At 39.8% G+C, this 18376-nt stretch overlaps 1 protein-coding gene across 1 annotated transcript in view; it reads left to right on the top strand.

Annotated features, from left to right (window-relative positions):
* The window catches only part of szt2 (SZT2 subunit of KICSTOR complex), a 701839-nt gene that overhangs the window by 467898 nt on the left and 215565 nt on the right, over positions 1 to 18376 (top strand). Inside the window, 3 exon segments of the mRNA XM_034179252.1 lie at positions 6314 to 6406; positions 7196 to 7293; positions 7387 to 7519. Coding sequence (XP_034035143.1) covers positions 6314 to 6406; positions 7196 to 7293; positions 7387 to 7519 — 324 coding nt within the window.

Genomic DNA, 18376 nt, shown 5'->3' with positions numbered 1-18376 from the left:
CACACTAGATTCAATGAGATTTGACAATATAACACTTTTAACCCACATACATGCACCCATGGGCACCCAGCCCATGCATGCATGCACGCACATTTACCTATATTCGATTAAACTTGATGATATAATAATTTTTTTTTTTTTCCCCCACACATGTATCATGGGCAACTCGTGTGCATTCATATTTCCCATACATTCGTCATGACCAAATAATATAACAGTTTAGATCCACAAACATGCACACCTGTATGTATACTAAGAATTATGTTATTCAGTTTCATATTTTTTTAATATTTTGAGTTTTAAATTTCTTTTGAATTGATGTACTGTAGTACATACTTTGATGTCCTCAGTTAGGTTATTCCATAAATCCACCCCATGTCTCGTAAGGCACATTTGTTTCATTGTTGTATGAGCACACTGTTTTTTTAAATTATATTTCCTTCTTAGATTGTAATCTCCCTCTCTTTCACTAAACAATTTTTGGAGGTTATCTGATAGTAGGTTTTGTTTCACTTTAAAAATAATTTGTAAAGTTTTAAATTCTGCAAGATCTCTAAATTTTAGTATTTTGGATTGTAAAAACAGTGTACTCGTATGATCTCTGAAGCCTACATTATGGATGATTCTTATTGCCCTTTTCTGTAACTTAAAAATGTGTCTACATTACTTTTATATGTATTACCCCATACCTCAATGCCATAGCTAATATGGTAATATTAATGTGCAATAAATAATATATAAGGACTCCTGATCTAAGAAATGTTTGGCTTTCCCCATTATGGAAATACTTCTGGCCATTTTGGATTGTATGCTAGCAATGTGGGGTTTCCAGCACATCCTGTGATCGATTATTATTCCTAAAAATCTATGTTGGTTAACCCTTTCAAGGAACCATGTCAATTTTAAGATTTACTTTTGTTTTCATTTCTCGGTTTCCAAAGAGCATTAATTTTGTCTTTGAAATATTAAGTGACAATTTATTACTATCAAACCAATTTTTTAATTTAATTTTCTATTTGCATTTCGATCACAAGTTGTTCCAGGTTTTCCCCAGAACATACTATCGTTGTGTCATCAGCAAAGAGGATAAATTTCAGTTTTTCAGAGATGAATTGCAAGTCATTAATATTAAAAAAAGTTTAGGTCCTAAAACGGACCCTTGTGGAACTCCACAATGTATCTGTTTAAACAAAGATTTATATTCTCCTATTTGTACATATTGTTGCCTGTTGTTTAAATAAGATTGGAGCCAATTTAGTGCAATACCCCTTATGCCAATTTTTTCCAATTTACGTAATAATATGTTGTGGTTAATAGTATCAAACGCCTTTTTTAAGTCAATGAAGATCGCCATTGTATGTTTCTTTTATCAATATTATTGTTATTTCTTCCACTAAATCAATTAAAGCTAAAGTTGTTGATCTGTTTTTTCTGAAACCATACTGGTTATCATTTAATATCTTGAACTTTTCAATGTATTGATCTAACCGTACTGTATATAGTTTTTCTAAAATTTTTGAGAATTGAGATAACACAGATATAGGTCTATAATTTGAGAATAGATACTTATCTCCACTTTTATATAGGTGTAATTTTGGCAATCTTCATTTGACTTGGAAACTCTCCATTAATAAAAGATAAGTTATAGATATGACTTAGAGGTTTTGCAATTTCATTAATGACTTGTTTAATTATTGTAGTGTCCAACTTATTGCAATCTACTGATTTTTTTTGCCTTCAATTCATTAACATGTAACAGTGTTGTATTATTTCCATTTCGTCTGTTGCTGATAGAAAGAATGAATTTGAGTTTACTTGTTCAGTACCTATTTCTGAGGCTGAATATGGCATTTTTATTTCAGCTGCCAATTCTGGCCCTATATTGACAAAATAATGATTAAATGCATTTACTGTCTCTTCGTTGTTATAGATCTTTTATCACTGTCAATGAAATAGTCCGGCAAGGTACTACGGTTCTCCTTTTTTATTTGTAATCATTGCATTTTGTCACCTTTAACTCGCTTTGCACCACACAGTTTACATCATCAGTTAACATCTTGATGAGAGGATCCAGAATATATCAAAAGTTTTAAGTTATGATGTAATTTGATGATGTCATCATGAAAAAAACCTGCAAAATTTAGATTTTTTTAAGGGTGTGACATAGCGTGTAAATCATCATTGCAGGCTCTTGTAAGTTCACATATAGCAGTCCTATGGAGATACCTTTCAGCACACAAAAGGGTCAAGGTCACATGAAGGTCAAACACCAAATTCTGCTTTTTTCCTCCAAATTTGGCATGAATATACACTCAACAAAATATAAACGCAACACTTTTGGTTTTGCTCCCATTTTAAAGCAGATAACCCGTAAGTTGGAGAGGAAATGGCGTCTCACTAATTTAGAAGATCTTCACTTAGCCTGGAAAAAGAGTCTGTTGCTCTATAAAAAGCCCTCCGTAAAGCTAGGACATCTTTTTACTCATCACTAATTGAAGAAAATAAGAACAACCCCAGGTTTCTTTTCAGCACTGTAGCCAGGCTGACAAAGAGTCAGAGCTCTATTGAGCTGAGTATTCCATTAACTTTAACTAGTAATGACTTCATGACTTTCTTTGCTAACAAAATTTTAACTATTAGAGAAAAAATTACTCATAACCATCCCAAAGACGTGTTATCTTTGGCTGCTTTCAGTGATGCCGGTATTTGGTTAGACTCTTTCTGTCCGATTGTTCTGTCTGAGTTATTTTCATTAGTTACTTCATCCAAACCATCAACATGTTTATTAGACCCCATTCCTACCAGGCTGCTCAAGGAAGCCCTACCATTATTTAATGCTTCGATCTTAAATATGATCAATCTATCTTTGTTAGTTGGCTATGTACCACAGGCTTTTAAGGTGGCAGTAATTAAACCATTACTTAAAAAGCCATCACTTGACCCAGCTATCTTAGCTAATTATAGGCCAATCTCCAACCTTCCTTTTCTCTCAAAAATTCTTGAAAGGGTAGTTGTAAAACAGCTAACTGATCATCTGCAGAGGAATGGTCTATTTGAAGAGTTTCAGTCAGGTTTTAGAATTCATCACAGTACAGAAACAGCATTAGTGAAGGTTACAAATGATCTTCTTATGGCCTCGGACAGTGGACTCATCTCTGTGCTTGTTCTGTTAGACCTCAGTGCTGCTTTTGATACTGTTGACCATAAAATTTTATTACAGAGATTAGAGCATGCCATAGGTATTAAAGGCACTGCGCTGCGGTGGTTTGAATCATATTTGTCTAATAGATTACAATTTGTTCATGTAAATGGGGAATCTTCTTCACAGACTAAAGTTAATTATGGAGTTCCACAAGGTTCTGTGCTAGGACCAGTTTTATTCACTTTATACATGCTTCCCTTAGGCAGTATTATTAGACGGTATTGCTTAAATTTTCATTGTTACACAGAAGAAGCCAGAGGACACACACCAATTAGCTAAACTGCAGGATTGTCTTACAGACATAAAGACATGGATGACCTCTAATTTCCTGCTTTTAAACTCAGATAAAACTGAAGTTATTGTTCTTGGCCCCACAAATCTTAGAAACATGGTGTCTAACCAGATCCTTACTCTGGATGGCATTACCCTGACCTCTAGTAATACTGTGAGAAATCTTGGAGTCATTTTTGATCAGGATATGTCATTCAAAGAGCATATTAAACAAATATGTAGGACTGCTTTTTTGCATTTACGCAATATCTCTAAAATCAGAAAGGTCTTGTCTCAGAGTGATGCTGAAAAACTAATTCATGCATTTATTTCCTCTAGGCTGGACTATTGTAATTCATTATTCAGGTTGTACTAAAAGTTTCCTAAAAAGCCTTCAGTTAATTCAAAATGCTGCAGCTAGAGTACTGACGGGGACTGGAAGGAGAGAGCATATCTCACCCATATTGGCCTCTCTTCATTGGCTTCCTGTTAATTCTAGAATAGAATTTAAAATTCTTCTTACTTATAAGGTTTTGAATAATCAGGTCCCATCTTATCTTAGGGACCTCGTAGTACCATATCACCCCAATAGAGCGCTTCGCTCTCAGACTGCAGGCTTACTTGTAGTTCCTAGGGTTTGTAAGAGTAGAATGGGAGGAAGAGCCTTCAGCTTTCAGGCTCCTCTCCTGTGGAACCAGCTCCCAATTCAGATCAGGGAGACAGACACCCTCTCTACTTTTAAGATTAGGCTTAAAACTTTCCTTTTTGCTAAAGCTTATAGTTAGGGCTGGATCAGGTGACCCTGAACCATCCCTTAGTTATGCTGCTATAGACGTAGACTGCTGGGGGTTCCCATGATGCACTGTTTCTTTCTCTTTTTGCTCTGTATGCACCACTCTGCATTTAATCATTAGTGATCGATCTCTGCTCCCCTCCACAGCATGTCTTTTTCCTGGTTCTCTCCCTCAGCCCCAACCAGTCCCAGCAGAAGACTGCCCCTCCCTGAGCCTGGTTCTGCTGGAGGTTTCTTCCTGTTAAAAGGGAGTTTTTCCTTCCCACTGTAGCCAAGTGCTTGCTCACAGGGGGTCGTTTTGACCGTTGGGGTTTTACATAATTATTGTATGGCCTTGCCTTACAATATAAAGCGCCTTGGGGCAACTGTTTGTTGTGATTTGGCGCTATATAAAAAAAAAATTGATTAATTGATTGATTTTGTATGAGATGAACTCAAAGATCTAAAACTTTTTCCACATACACAGTATCACCATTTCCCTCAAATATTGTTCACAAACCAGTCTAAATCTGTGATAGTGAGCACTTCTCCTTTGCTGAGATAATCCATCCCACCTCACAAGATGCTGATTAGACACCATGATTAGTGCACAGGTGTGCCTTAGACTGTCCACATCCATTGTTTCAGCAGCTGTCTGATTGGCTGGTCTCAGACGATCTTGGAGGTAATTGGCCTTGACCAGTCATTCCTCGTGGTGGTCTGTCTTGTTCATCTTTTGGCAAGATCCCAGTCACCCTCAGGGTGACAGTCTTCATTTGTTATCTTGCCCAATTGTTTTGCAAGATCTGTTACTCAGTATGTATGTTTGTTTGTTTTCAGCTTTAGCTCATTCTGTAGCATTTTCAGTTCATTTTAATTTTTTTATATAGCGCCAAATCACAACAAAGCTGCCCCAAGGCACTTAACACAAATAAGGTCTAACCTTACCAACCCCAGCACGCAAGCACTTCACAGCACAGTCTCACAACTTCAACAACAGCAGCCCTAGGGTGATACCTTTCAGCACAGAAAAGGACCAAGCTCCATGTCAAAGGTCAAGGTCACAGGAAGGTCAAACACTAAATTCAAGAAAACCATTTTCCTGGTCACAATTTTTGAAAATTTTCCTGTAAATTTGGCATGAATATAGTGACTGGCCTTGCCTATAAGCTGATCGCTTATCCCGGATAAGCGATCGGCCTTGACCTTCAGGGTTTACCTTGAGGTCAAACATGAGCTAAAGTAGGTAAAATTTAAGATTTGATAATAGACCAAATTAAAGTGCTTGAGAGAAAACAGAATATATCAAAAGTTTTAAGTTATGATGTCATTTGATGATCATCACAAAAAACCTCGCAAAATTTAGATTTTGTTTTTTTTAGAGTGTGACAAAGCATGTAAATCATCATTGCAGTCTCTTGTAAAATCACATGTAGCAGTCCTACGGAGGTACCTTTCAGCACACAGATAGGTCAAGGTCACAGGAAGGTCAAACACTAAAATCACTATAAAAAAGTTTGCTGGTCACAATTTGCTTTTTTGCCTTCAAAGTTGGCATGAATATAGTGAATGGACTTGCATGACAGGAACCTCTTCATGGTGGTCGTTCCTCATGGGAGTCTCTTCTTCATTTTTTGGTATTTGTGTTCGTGTTGGTGATCCTCCTGTCCTGTGTGCCAATAGCATCTTGTATATTCGTTAATGAATTGTTCTGTGAATTGTTCTGTAATTTATGTCTGTATCATGGCCCAAGCAGAAGGTCACCCCTTTGAGTCTGGTCTGCTTGAGGTTTCTTTCTCAGAGGGAGTTTTTCCTTACCACTGTTTCTCTGGGGGTTGGTAAGTTAGACCTTACCTGTGTGAAGCGCTTTGAGGCAACTCTGTTGTGATTTGGCGCTATATAAAGGAAATAAATTGAAATTGAATTGAAATTGAAATTGTCAAGCTTGTTTTGAGTTTTTCCATCTGAAAATGACTGGATGATCTTTCTTTCTGTGCAGAGTAAGCCTGATTCATCAGAACTAGGTAGCCCCAAGACAACTGATGACATAGTGCAAGACAAAGGTGAAGACAGCCGAGCAGCTCGCAGACGACACAAGACGGAGAACATAAGCAATGGAGCCAGGAGAAGTCTGTGGGTGTGGAAGTGGAGCAGGCACAGAGGTGACATGGGTCTATCTATCTATCTACCTATATATATATATATATATATATATTTTAGGGGTGTTTAAAATATATTTAGGGGTGCTTGAGCACCCCTAAATATAGTCTAACTCCACCCCTGAATGGAACGCTTTGGTATAATAATCACTTTTGTTGGCCATTTTCTTCAGACAAGTCACAGGATGGATACATGAACATTTCCAAGTCACTGAATATGTCTTGAACTTTTTTTACATCTGTTATGAAGAAATACAAACAGTATGACGCTCTGTGGTAAATCTGTGTGGAGTAGACAGTTCTCAAAAACTGAGTGACTGTGCAAGAAGGAGAAGAGTGAAGAAAGCCACCAAGACACCCAGATGGCCCAGGAGAAGTTAGGGGTTTCTGTGGCTGTGATTGGAGAAATGTGCATAGTGCATGTCTTGCATGTTGTGTCCCCACTTAATACAGCTTCATGATGACGTGGTACAGAGGAGGATTTCTTTCACCAAAACATCATATCTAGGCCTGCATCTCTGATGTACCTTCTGGCAAATTGTAGCTGAACTTTCAGGTCTTCTTTTTAAGAAAAAGCAAGAATGTTCTTAGGCCTAGATCTGTTTTGTTGAAAGAAAATCTTAGACAGTTTTATATCACATATAAAGATTGACAGCTGAGCATGGATTCCAGTGACGCCCACAGTGGACACTGCACTCCTGCTGCAGAACATCAGTCAGGGAGGTGTCATCAGCAAACATATTTTATTTGACAGTATTGGTGCCGGAGTGATTTTTGTGTGTGCGTGTGTAGGAGGTACCTGTCTCAGTTGGAGGAGGGCTGTGCTGGGACTCTTCACCCCGTCTACCAGCTCATCTGTCAGCGTTGGATCATCTTCATGGCTGAGCTTGGTGAGTTTCTCTGTGTGCTCGAGCTTAGAGGCGTGTTGGCAGCTGGTGATGATGGTGATGATGAGCACGTTCATGTGTTTACTCTGTGCACAGGCTGCCCCTCCATTCAGCAGTGCACCGCAGACACTGCTGCCCACTTCCTGCTGCCCTCCATCCTGGCAGAGATCGCCAGCTTGGTCAGTTCTCTGGCAGTCGACACATCAGTGAGAGTCTTTGAAAAGATCAGGTATGAAATGATCAGCGCTGCATCTTCTGCAGACAGGCGTCTGTGGACATGATTGAGATATCGTGTCCACTTCGGCGGCGGTGAAATTCATGGCGATGGTTTTGGCATGAAGCTGATGGTGCAGCAAAAGCACCTCTGTGTTGAAGTCTCACAGGACATGTTGTGACATGCCCAGCTCTACCACAATTTCTCGGATAGTCACACGACTGAAAAGCCACAGAAAGCCGTCTGAATCATCTGAATGTTGGAATAGGTGGGCATCATTTTTCGGAGTCCAGCGTGTCCTGTGAGACTTCAACACGGTGGCGCTTTTGCTCCTTCGGGAGCGGCACGAATTTCGTCGCCGCTCCTTTTCATGGCCAAATCTGCTGTCACAGTGGAATGTGACGAAAAAGTGCTGATGTCCACCTCTTCTGCAATTTCTCGGATAGTCACACGACGGTCCCACATCACCACAGCGTTCACTTTGGAATGATCCGGTCGTTTCAGCGTGTTGATGGCCGACCGGAGTGCAGCGCGCTCTCCACCATTGTGCGGCCGTCTTTAAACCGGTTGTACGCTCCTTAATCTGTGTGATGCCCATAGATCATCACCAAAAGCCGTCTGAATAATCCGAATGGTTTCCACCTGGCTGTTGCCCAGTTTGTGACAAAATTTGATGCAGTCGTGCTGCTCCAGTCGTTCCACCATTTCCTTGCAAAGAAACTCCGACGAGAGACTCTACCCATCCTCACACAAAGGCTGCTTACAAGCAAATGACGCAACCGACAGGCGTGAAAAAACTCACGCATGCGCACAAAGGTTCACGGTTGGCTCATGCAAGCACACGTGATTCATATCCATCAGGTTTTTGAAAAACAAAATAAGGTCGGATACTTTTCTAAGAGACCTTGTATACATGTTAACCCACTCCAATAACACAAGTCGCACTTATGCTGACAATGTGCTTTAAGCAAGTCCCATGAAGTCCCCTGTCCTGTGCGTCTAAAGTGCAGCATGCACGCATGTTTGGACTGTGTTCAGCTCCACTGTCCTGTTGACACAGTGTGTAATCTGACCACTAAGAAAGTTCTATGACCGTGTTAGTTAATTAGTGCATTAAGAGCTGGATGCACTAAATCCCGGAGCGTTGCTGTTGAGATGGTGGAGAAGCCGTGCAAGGCGAGGAACCAGATCAGCACACAACCTTATTTGACCTTTACTTTGGCGACCAACCATTTCATTTATTATTCTTTAAAACTATTCTGTTTCAGCGAGACAAAGGAACACCTCCGTTTCGGCGTGTCATGGGACAAGTTAGGACATGCCCAGCTCTCCACAATTTCTCTGATACTTACTGGACTGGTAAGCATTGAAAGCCGAGATAGGCATCCCAACTTGTCCTCTGACACACTGAAATGGAGGTGTTCTTTGTCTCGCTCAAACAGTGAATCGGTCGTTACGCCTGAAGCCTCCGCTCGGCTTTCCATGACAAAATCTCTTGTTAAAAGTGAAATCTGCCGGAAAATGGCTGATGTCCAGCTCTTGTGATAACCAGAGAAAGTGCACACGACAGTCTCATATCCACAGAGCCATCAGCTTAGAAATGATCTGACGTTTTCTGCCTCGTCGTCGCAGCTTGGAGTGCGGCGCGCCGAGCGTCCTTAAAGCCGTCCTTAAAGCCGTCCTTAAAGCTATGGTAACAGTCTTTATTCTCTGTGAAGCCTGTAAAATTTTACCGAAAGCCAGATAAATTTTTCAAATGGTTTCCAGGTGCCAGTCTCTGACAGCTTCTGAAAAATTTCTGATGGAAAAAAAGTCCAAATCATTCCGCCATTTCCAGACAATGAAAATCCGACGAGGGGGCGGGACCACCCTTCCACAAGGCGTGCTCACAGGCGAATGACGTCACCGACAGGCGTGGAAAAACTCATGCATGTGCACGAGGGTTCAAGCTTGTCTGACGTGAAAACATGAATCAAATCCATATAGTTTTTGAAAAAATAAAAAGGACCGTTACTTTATTGACAGACCTCGTATATACACAAATTAATAAAATACGAAAGTGTTGTGACTTCTTTCCTCTCTCTCTCTCACACACACAACTGTTGTGACATATCATGACAACATGTCACAGCACATGTGTCACCGGTGCAGTGGATTGTATCTGGTAACACACCTGGCACATATGTCCTTGGCAAAAATATGTGCCGTAAAACCTTATTTTTATGGCCTTTTATAGGCTGAAAGACAAAAGACAGCACTCTCTCTTCTCTGTCTGTCTCTCTCTTCTCAATTTTCAATTTCAAGAGCTTTATTGACATGGGAAACATTATTACATTGTCAAAGCAAGTGTTAAGAGTAAAATTATGTTCTCTCTCTCTCTCAAACTCTCACTGTTTTATAAATAAAGAACACTGCACCTGTTGCATAAGATAATTTTTTTGTCTTTTCCTTATACTTTAATACTTGAATAAGTAAAATAATTACATTAATACACAAGGCGCTTTAACACAGACAAATCAAATTGTCATGCAAACTGCCCACATCCATTAAGTGATGAGCTGATGTACTGACAGCAGTGTGAAACTTTTTCAGATTCAAAACTGACTTTGCAAAAATTATTTGGCGTGTATGTTGCTAAATGTCGTACATGCAGATTTTGTGAACATAAAACCCCAATTCCAATGAAGTTGGGACATTGTGTAAAATATAAATAAAAACAGAGTTCCGGTGATGACGTCAGATTAGGAGTGGCCGATCCAGATAGCTCCCGACCGACATACCGATAAAGTTATACATTAAGTTGTCTTTGCAGCTATATGCACGTCCAGCTGATAGATAGAGCGTCCGCAATTATGTCTGGGAAAGAAGGGCAACGAAGAGCTCCGACAAGCGGAGAAATACTCAGGAAAAACTACCTCCAAGCGGCCGAGTCCAAGATGGCGAAGGTGGCGAGGCTACACGGGCTAACGTAGGTAGCACGGATAGCATTAAACCATGCACGCCGGACAACTTGGTTGCCTTATCAAAGAATATAACCGACAAGATTGCGGCTATTATAGACATTAAAATGATGGAGGTCTCCAACAAGCTCGACACGATTAATGCTAAGCTGGATGTTGTGAAAGTGTAGGAACACGGACCCCACAACAGGGGGGGCAAATGAACGGACAATGGAGGAAGTCAAATAACAACACTTTACTGTTGTGATAAGCACAACAAACACAACAGATTACAATATAGACAAAGAAGTCAATTCACAAAATGTGTCACGTGGGCAGGCTCGAAGATAGACTCGTCTGTCCAAAGCAGAACCGGAACACACGATTTCCTCCGCCACCGAACCCCGGGAATACTGGAGCCGCCATGTCCCGAACTCCCAGGTGGCCACTGCCTCCGCGTGTCGGATCTGGTACTGCTGGCGAGGAACAAAAACAGTTAAATGTGGGTGGTTTGCACCCAGCAACACGTATGGCGGGAAAACCACCTCCACCTCTCATCGGAAGAATGTCTGCTATTCACCGCACAAAAGTAACAAAGTGTTAATGTCAAAAGACAACACAGTCGGCTGAGTTACTGTACCTCCTAGGTAGAGTGATATCTCGGCAAAGAGGTGGAGATGTCGTCTTGCTGATATACCACTGCTGATCAGATGATTGGTGACAGCTGTCGTAGGTGATAAGTGACAGCTGTCACCCCGGCTGCTCCTGTGAGGCGGCAGCGCCCTCTGGTGCCTGGAGCCCGCACATCCAGGCAAGGCGCCCTCTGGTGGTGGTGGGCCAGCAGTACCTCCTCTTCAGCGGCCCACACAACACTGGATGCTGAATCCCTGCGTATGGACGCGGCTGAGCAGCGCATTTCGGTCACAGAGGAGAGCGTGGAGGAGCTGGAGACTAGATTGGCGAATGCTGAAAAGAAATTGGCGCTCATGAGTGAATGGCTGGACAACCAAGAGGCAAGAGAGCGCAGAGACAACCTCAGAATTTATGGTGTAAAAGAAGGAATTGAAAAGGGTAATGCTCTGACCTTTTTTGAAACCTGGCTGCCCAAATTGCTCAACTTTGAAGCCCCCAAAGGCCGTCTGGTACTGGACAGATGTTACCGGACTGGGGGTGCTGGTCGTGTTGGATCAGATACTCCCAGAGCTGTAATCATGAAGCTTCACTATCCAGCAGATAAAATGAGAGTGTTGTCACTGTGCGCCGGGCGTAAATTGACGTGGGAAGGCGCCACAATCACCATCCGTCAGGATTTTCCTCAAAGTATTGTCCAGCGAAGAACAACATTCAACACTGTGTGTCAGAGACTCATCGCCAAGAACATCAGGTTCCGGATGAGGTATCCAGCGATCCTCGTGTTTTCACATAACAAGAAGGACTACTCTTTGACAGCGCGGCAGCAGCTGCAGTCATCGTGGACGCAATGGAGCAGGAGGTCTCCTGTGAGTAGTTGCAGACATTGAGTCGGTCTGGGAGCGAGTGGGCGCAGGTGAGGACTGTGGACTGGGCAGATTCTGTACATGCGCCTGCAGTTTGCTTGGTTATCTCCTGGTATCTCGGAGCACGTACTTTAGAAATAGGGGATGTTATTCTCCCTTTTGTTAGTATGTATGTGTGTTATGGTGTGTTTGGGAGTGCATGTTGTGGCACTCGTTATTTTTTTATACTGAGCAGACTCTTTATGTTGTATTTTAATGTGGATTTATTGGTCGAGATTTAAATCTTGCATTCTGGTTTTACATTTTGAAAATTTGTTTTTGTGAAGAATAATGGGAATGGTTAAATATATTTCTTTCAACGTAAAAGGTATCAACAATGTAATTAAACGTAAAAAATTATTAACCTGGCTAAAAAAGGAAAAAGCTCTGTTGCAAGAAACCCACCTTACTAATAAGGAGCATGATAAATTAAAGCGAGACTGGGTTGGGCAGATTTTTTACTCTTCATTTCCTCTAATAAAAGGGGAGTGGCTATTCTTATTAATGAAAACACTCCGTTTACTTTGGATAAATGCATAAAAGACACTCAGGGTAGATATGTGCTAATAACAGCTTATTATATGGGGAACACGTTTTTATAGGGTGTGTTTATGCTCCCAATGTTTATGAGAAAGACTTTTATTCTAAACTTCTGGCAGATGCTTCCAACATGACACAAATATTCAGTATCTTAGCAGGAGACTTCAACTGCCCGATGGTTCCAGAGATAGACCAGTTCCCCTCAGCTAAACCAACCAGTTCCAGAATGAGGGATGCTACTAAACAGCTTTGTGCTGATCTTCAGCTGCTGGATACATGGAGAGTGATTAACCAAACAGAAAGAGATTATAGTTTCTATTCTAATCCTCATCGTAGTCACTCCAGAATTGATTATGTTTTTTCTACCAGAATGGTGCTTGACAGAAGTGAGGAATGTAAATAGGTGCACGTTTACTCTCTGATCACGGTGAAGTTTCTTTGGTGGTTGCCCCCCCTTCTCTTCAACCTTCATCACATCAATGGCGTTTAAATACGTCATTGCTGCAACAACCAGATTTTGTAATACACTTAAACTAAACAGATTAAAGAATTTCTTGCTTTTAATAATAATGAAGACACTAATCCCTCTATTCTCTGGGATACACTGAAAGCATACGTTAGGGGTGTTATAATTTCTTATAGCTTGTGCAGAAAGAGGGAAGCATTGAAAGCTCAGCTTGAATTGGAAACGCAGCTCAAGACACTTGATCAATTAATGAAAGAAATCCATCTCCCAGTCTGTCTAAAGAGCTGGACGTAACTCGATCGGCCCTTAACCAACTTCTATCCCAAAAAGCTGAAGCTAGTCTATTATATGCAAGACACAGGATATTTGAAATGGGAGACAACCAGGCCGTCTGTTAGCTCGCTTAGCAGCCGGTAGACGGAAATACGATCAATCTCTTCTCTTCAGGATGAAAATGGTAAAAATCACTATGAGTCTAAAAAACTGATTGAAATTATGAAATCATTCTACATAAAGTTATATACCTCGGAGCTGAAAAGTTCTGATAGTCAAATTGATGATTTTCTGAGTGGCCTTAGCCTCCCTATGCTTTCAGAAGAAGATAGGGTGTCTTTAGAAGATCCAATTACCAAAGAAGAAATTACTAGTGCCATTAATCGCTCCCAAATTCAAAGGCCCCAGGGCCAGATGGATACAGCACTGAGTTCTACAAACCTTCCATGATTTAGTTAACCCACTCTTGCTGGACATGTATCTGCACTCTTTGCAACAGGGATCCTTGCCCCCCTCTTTGTATTAGCAAATATTTTGGTAATATTGAAGAAAGATAAACCTAATGATAAATGTTGCTCATATCGCCCTATAAGTTTAATAAATGTAGATAGTAAAATTCTGTCTAAAATATTGGCCAAGAGGTTGGAGGCTCTCCTTCCCTTATTAATCAACAAAGACAGGTTTTATAAAACACAGGACATCTTTCACAAACATCACAAACATGAGAACTTTACTTAACTTAATCCAACATACAAAACATAATAATAAAAAAGGTATCATTGTCTCTCTTGATGCTGAGAAGGCGTTTACCGGGTCGAGTGGCCTTATCTTTTCATGGTCATGAAAAATTTGGATTGGGTAGTAACTTTATAAATTTGGTCAAACTCTTATACTTTTCCCCAATGGCTTGTGTATTGGTTAACAGAGTTAAATCTCCACCCTTCCAATTGGACAGATCCACTCGGCAGGGGGATCCATTGTCACCATTAATGTTCGCTCTGGCAATAGAGCCCTTGGCTCAGGCCATTAGGGGTGATGATATTATTTCTGGATTCGAGATGTACAATAAAATATATAAAATTGCACTTTATGCTGATGATGTGCTGTTGTTCATCTCTGATCCAGAGGAATCTATCCCAGAGCTTATGGAAATTATTAAGTTATTTTCTTCACTTTCTGGCTATAAAATAAACTTGGATAAATCAATGGCACTACCACTGGGTTATGGTGAATGCCTTCCCTCTATACGTAATTTTCCATTTACATGGTCTGTTTCAGGTTTTACTTACTTGGGAATTTTGTTTCCCCATGCATAAAAATCACTCTTAAAGTGAATCTTCAGGATGTGTGTAGAAATATTAAAAGTGACCTTCTCAGGTGGAGGGATTTGCCAATATCCTGGATGGGTAGAATCAACTTGTTAAAATGAATGTAATTCCAAGACTTTTGTACCCATTGCAAATGTTACCTGTGTATGTGTCAAGAACAAAAGCTAAAGAGATTGAGAGAGACTTGAGCAAATTATCTGGAAGGATAAGAAGCCCAGATTAAGGATGAGTGTTTACAGTGTTCAAGAGACAAAGGAGGTTTGGGCTTTCCTAATATACTTCTGTACAACTGCGCTTGTCAAGGTAGGGTCATCCGGGAATGGTTTCAGTTTTATTTGAATGCGCTCTCGCACCCTTGGAATCCTGGATGTGTGCCCCATACAATCTTCTAGGGGAAATTTTGGCCAAGAAGATTCAGCCAGAGATGCGGTCTAATCCAATCTGGATGAACTATCTGAAAACGTGGAGGGACATGTCTACTCATATGGGACACAGGAGCAACTTTTCTTTTAATATGCCTATTGTGGACAATAGACTGTTCCCCCCGGGGATTAAAAGTAAAGTGTTTTCAGACTGGTATAAAAAGGGGAATACGTGTTATCAAGATCTTTATGATGAAGGAGGCAATCTTATGTCTTTTGCTCAGGCACAGAGCCGTTTTAGCCTTTCTAAGAATGATTTTTTCGCTTTTCTTCAACTTCGTCATTTCATTAACACATGCAAACTGCAAACTCCGTTGTTAAATCCAATTGAGGTTTTTATGGTTACATTTAAACTGTCAAAAGGTTTTATTTCACATTGCTACAGGACTTTACTATGCGCTAAGAGAGACGAAATAGAGAAAGTTGTCGGAAAGTGTGAGGAAGATCTCCAGGGCACATTTACAGAAACTGATTGGCAAGAATCCATCAAAAATATTCAAGCAGTGTTTCTGAGTATTAAATACAGAGAAATGCATTTTAAAATTTTCATAGACAGCATAGAACTCCTTATGTTCTTAACAAAATGGATCCTAACAGATCTTCAGCCTGCCTTAAGTGTTCACAGTCACCCGCTACCTACATACACTGTTTTTGGAACTGTCCCAAAATATCTAAGTTTTGGTCCTATATTACTAAAGAAATTGGTACAATTGTGAAATGCAAAATTAATAAGGATGCGGGACAATTTGTACTAGGATTACAAAAGTATATACCCACATTTTGAATTAATTAAAAAGTTTCTTTCCCTGGCTAGGAAATGTATACTAAATAATTGGATTAAAGACAAACCTCCATCAGTTACAGAGTGGTATCGAGAAATTTTTAAAGTGCTGCCTCTGGAAAGAATTAGTGCTAAATTGAAGGGTAACAGTAAATTATTCAGTGAAATATGGCAGCCATTTATAAATTATTTGCCTCCTCATCTGAGATTTACTATTATGAGAGGTTCGGGCACTTACTTTGATTTCCATTCCAATTTTTGAGTGCGCTGGTTGAAAAGGCTATTTTTATTTATTTATTTATTTATTTTTATTATTAGTTATTTTACTAAATGACTCACTACATCCCAGCATATCCTTTTGTATAACTTGTAATTATACATTATTGTTTTGATTTACATTTGGTCTGCTCAGTGGTGTTTTTGGTGTTGTTAGTGGTGTTGTTAATGTTTGTCTGTTTTAATACGTTAAAACCAAATAAAATATAATTATAAAAAAATATAAATAAAAACAGAATACAATGATTTGCAGATCCTTTTCAACCTATATTCAATTGAGTACACCACAAAGACAAGATATTTGTTTAGTTTATACATGTAAGCAGCAAGGCTGAAAACCAACATTGAATGACCATGACCTTTGATCCCTCATGCATTAAAACAGACACCATTGTGTAAAGGATCTTACCGCGTGGGCTCAGGAACACTTCAGAAAACCATTGTCAGTTAACACAGTTCGTCGCTACATCTACAAGTGCAAGTTAAAACTCTACCATGCAAAGTGAAAGCCAAACATCAACAACATCCAGAAACACCACCACCTTCTCTGGACCTGAGATCATTTGAAATAGACAGACACAAAGTGGAAAAGTGTGCTGTGGTCTGATGAGTCCACATTTCAAATTGTTTTTGGAAACCATGGATGTCGTGTCCTCTGGATTTTCCTTTATAAATCATTGGTTGTCTGGATCAGAAATTTTAGTTAAATATATCATATAGCAGACAAACACACTGATATTTGAGAAGTGAAATTAAGTGTCTAGTATTTACAGAAACAGCAATAATTATTTAAACAAAATTAGACCACTGCATAAATTTGGGCACCCTTGTCATTTTATTGATTTGAATATATTTAGTACTAATCATTGGAACACAAAATTGGTTTGGTAAGCTCATTGACCCTTGACCTCCTTACACAGGTGAATCCAATCATGAGAAAGGATATTTAAGGTGGCCGTTTGCAAATGTTTCCCCTCTTTGCATCTTTTCTAATGAGTGGCAACAGGGGAGCCTCTAAACAACTCTCAAATGACCTGAAAACAGGGGTGGGCAACTTGTTCCAGAAAGGGCCAAGAGGGTGCAGGTTTTCATTGCAGCCACTGACTCCACCAGGTGATTTCATTGATTAATATCACTTTGAGCAGATGGAATCAGTTAATCAGTGAAATCACCTGGCGGAATCATTGGCTGCAAAGAAAACCTGCACCCTCTTGGCCCTTTCTGGAACAAATTTCCCACCCCTGGTTTAGGGGAATGATACAAAAAGCTATCTCAGAGATTTCAGCTGGAAGTTTCCACTGTGAGGACCATAGTGAGGAAATGGAAGACCACAGGCACAGTACTAGTTAACCCTCTGGGGCCGACGCTGTCATATACAATGGCTAAGACCAAGCTTTACTAAATTATAAATAACTCTTTAATGATATCAGATAGAAACTGTTTTTTTTTGCTGAAAAGTTAACTCAGCAGACTTTCGAGCCAGCCATCAGCCATCTTTGTACTCCTCATAGAAGCTGTGTGATGTGACTGTCCAATCAGAATTGGTTCACCGTCACATGGTTTTCCAAAATCCAATCGTAGGGCAGATTCACCTCACGTGATAAACCAAAGATCATTTCAGGAGTGACATAAGATAAGGTAAGATAAACTTTATTGATCTCACAGAGGAGAAATTCACATGTTACGTCAGCTCTTAAAAACACACAAGATGGGTGCAAGTAGAGGAAAATGTTTATCAGATAGCGTGTGCAAGGATAAGCAATAATAATACTTGTAACATTACAAGACATAAGAAAATGAGGTAGAAATAGAATATGTATGTATACACATATATATATATATATATATATATATATATATATATATATATATATATATATATATATATATATATCTCCACTGTGAGAGACATAATCTAAAAAAAAAAAAAAAATCCGGAAATCACAATGGATGATTTTTTTAATAATTTATTTGTATGTTACTGCTGCAAATAAGTATTTGATCCCCTAGCAACCAGCAAGAATTCTGTCTGACACAGACCTGTTAATTTTTCTTTAAGAAGCCCTCTTATTCTGCACTCTTTACCTGTATTAGTTGCACCTGTTTGAACTTGTTACCTGTATAAAAGACACCTGTTCACACATTCAATCAGTCACACTCCAACCTGTCCACCATAGCCAAGACCAAAGAGCTGTCTAAGGACACCAGGGACAAAACTGTTGACCTGCATGAGGCTGGGATGGACTACGGGACAACAGGCAAGCAGCTTGGTAGAAGACAACAACTGTTATGATTATTTATTAGAAAGTGGA

Source organism: Thalassophryne amazonica, chromosome 10 (assembly GCF_902500255.1).
Source record: "Thalassophryne amazonica chromosome 10, fThaAma1.1, whole genome shotgun sequence".
NCBI lineage: Eukaryota > Metazoa > Chordata > Actinopteri > Batrachoidiformes > Batrachoididae > Thalassophryne > Thalassophryne amazonica.
The sequence above is the reverse complement of the archived record's forward strand: the minus strand, read 5'-3'. Positions and strand labels throughout refer to the sequence as shown.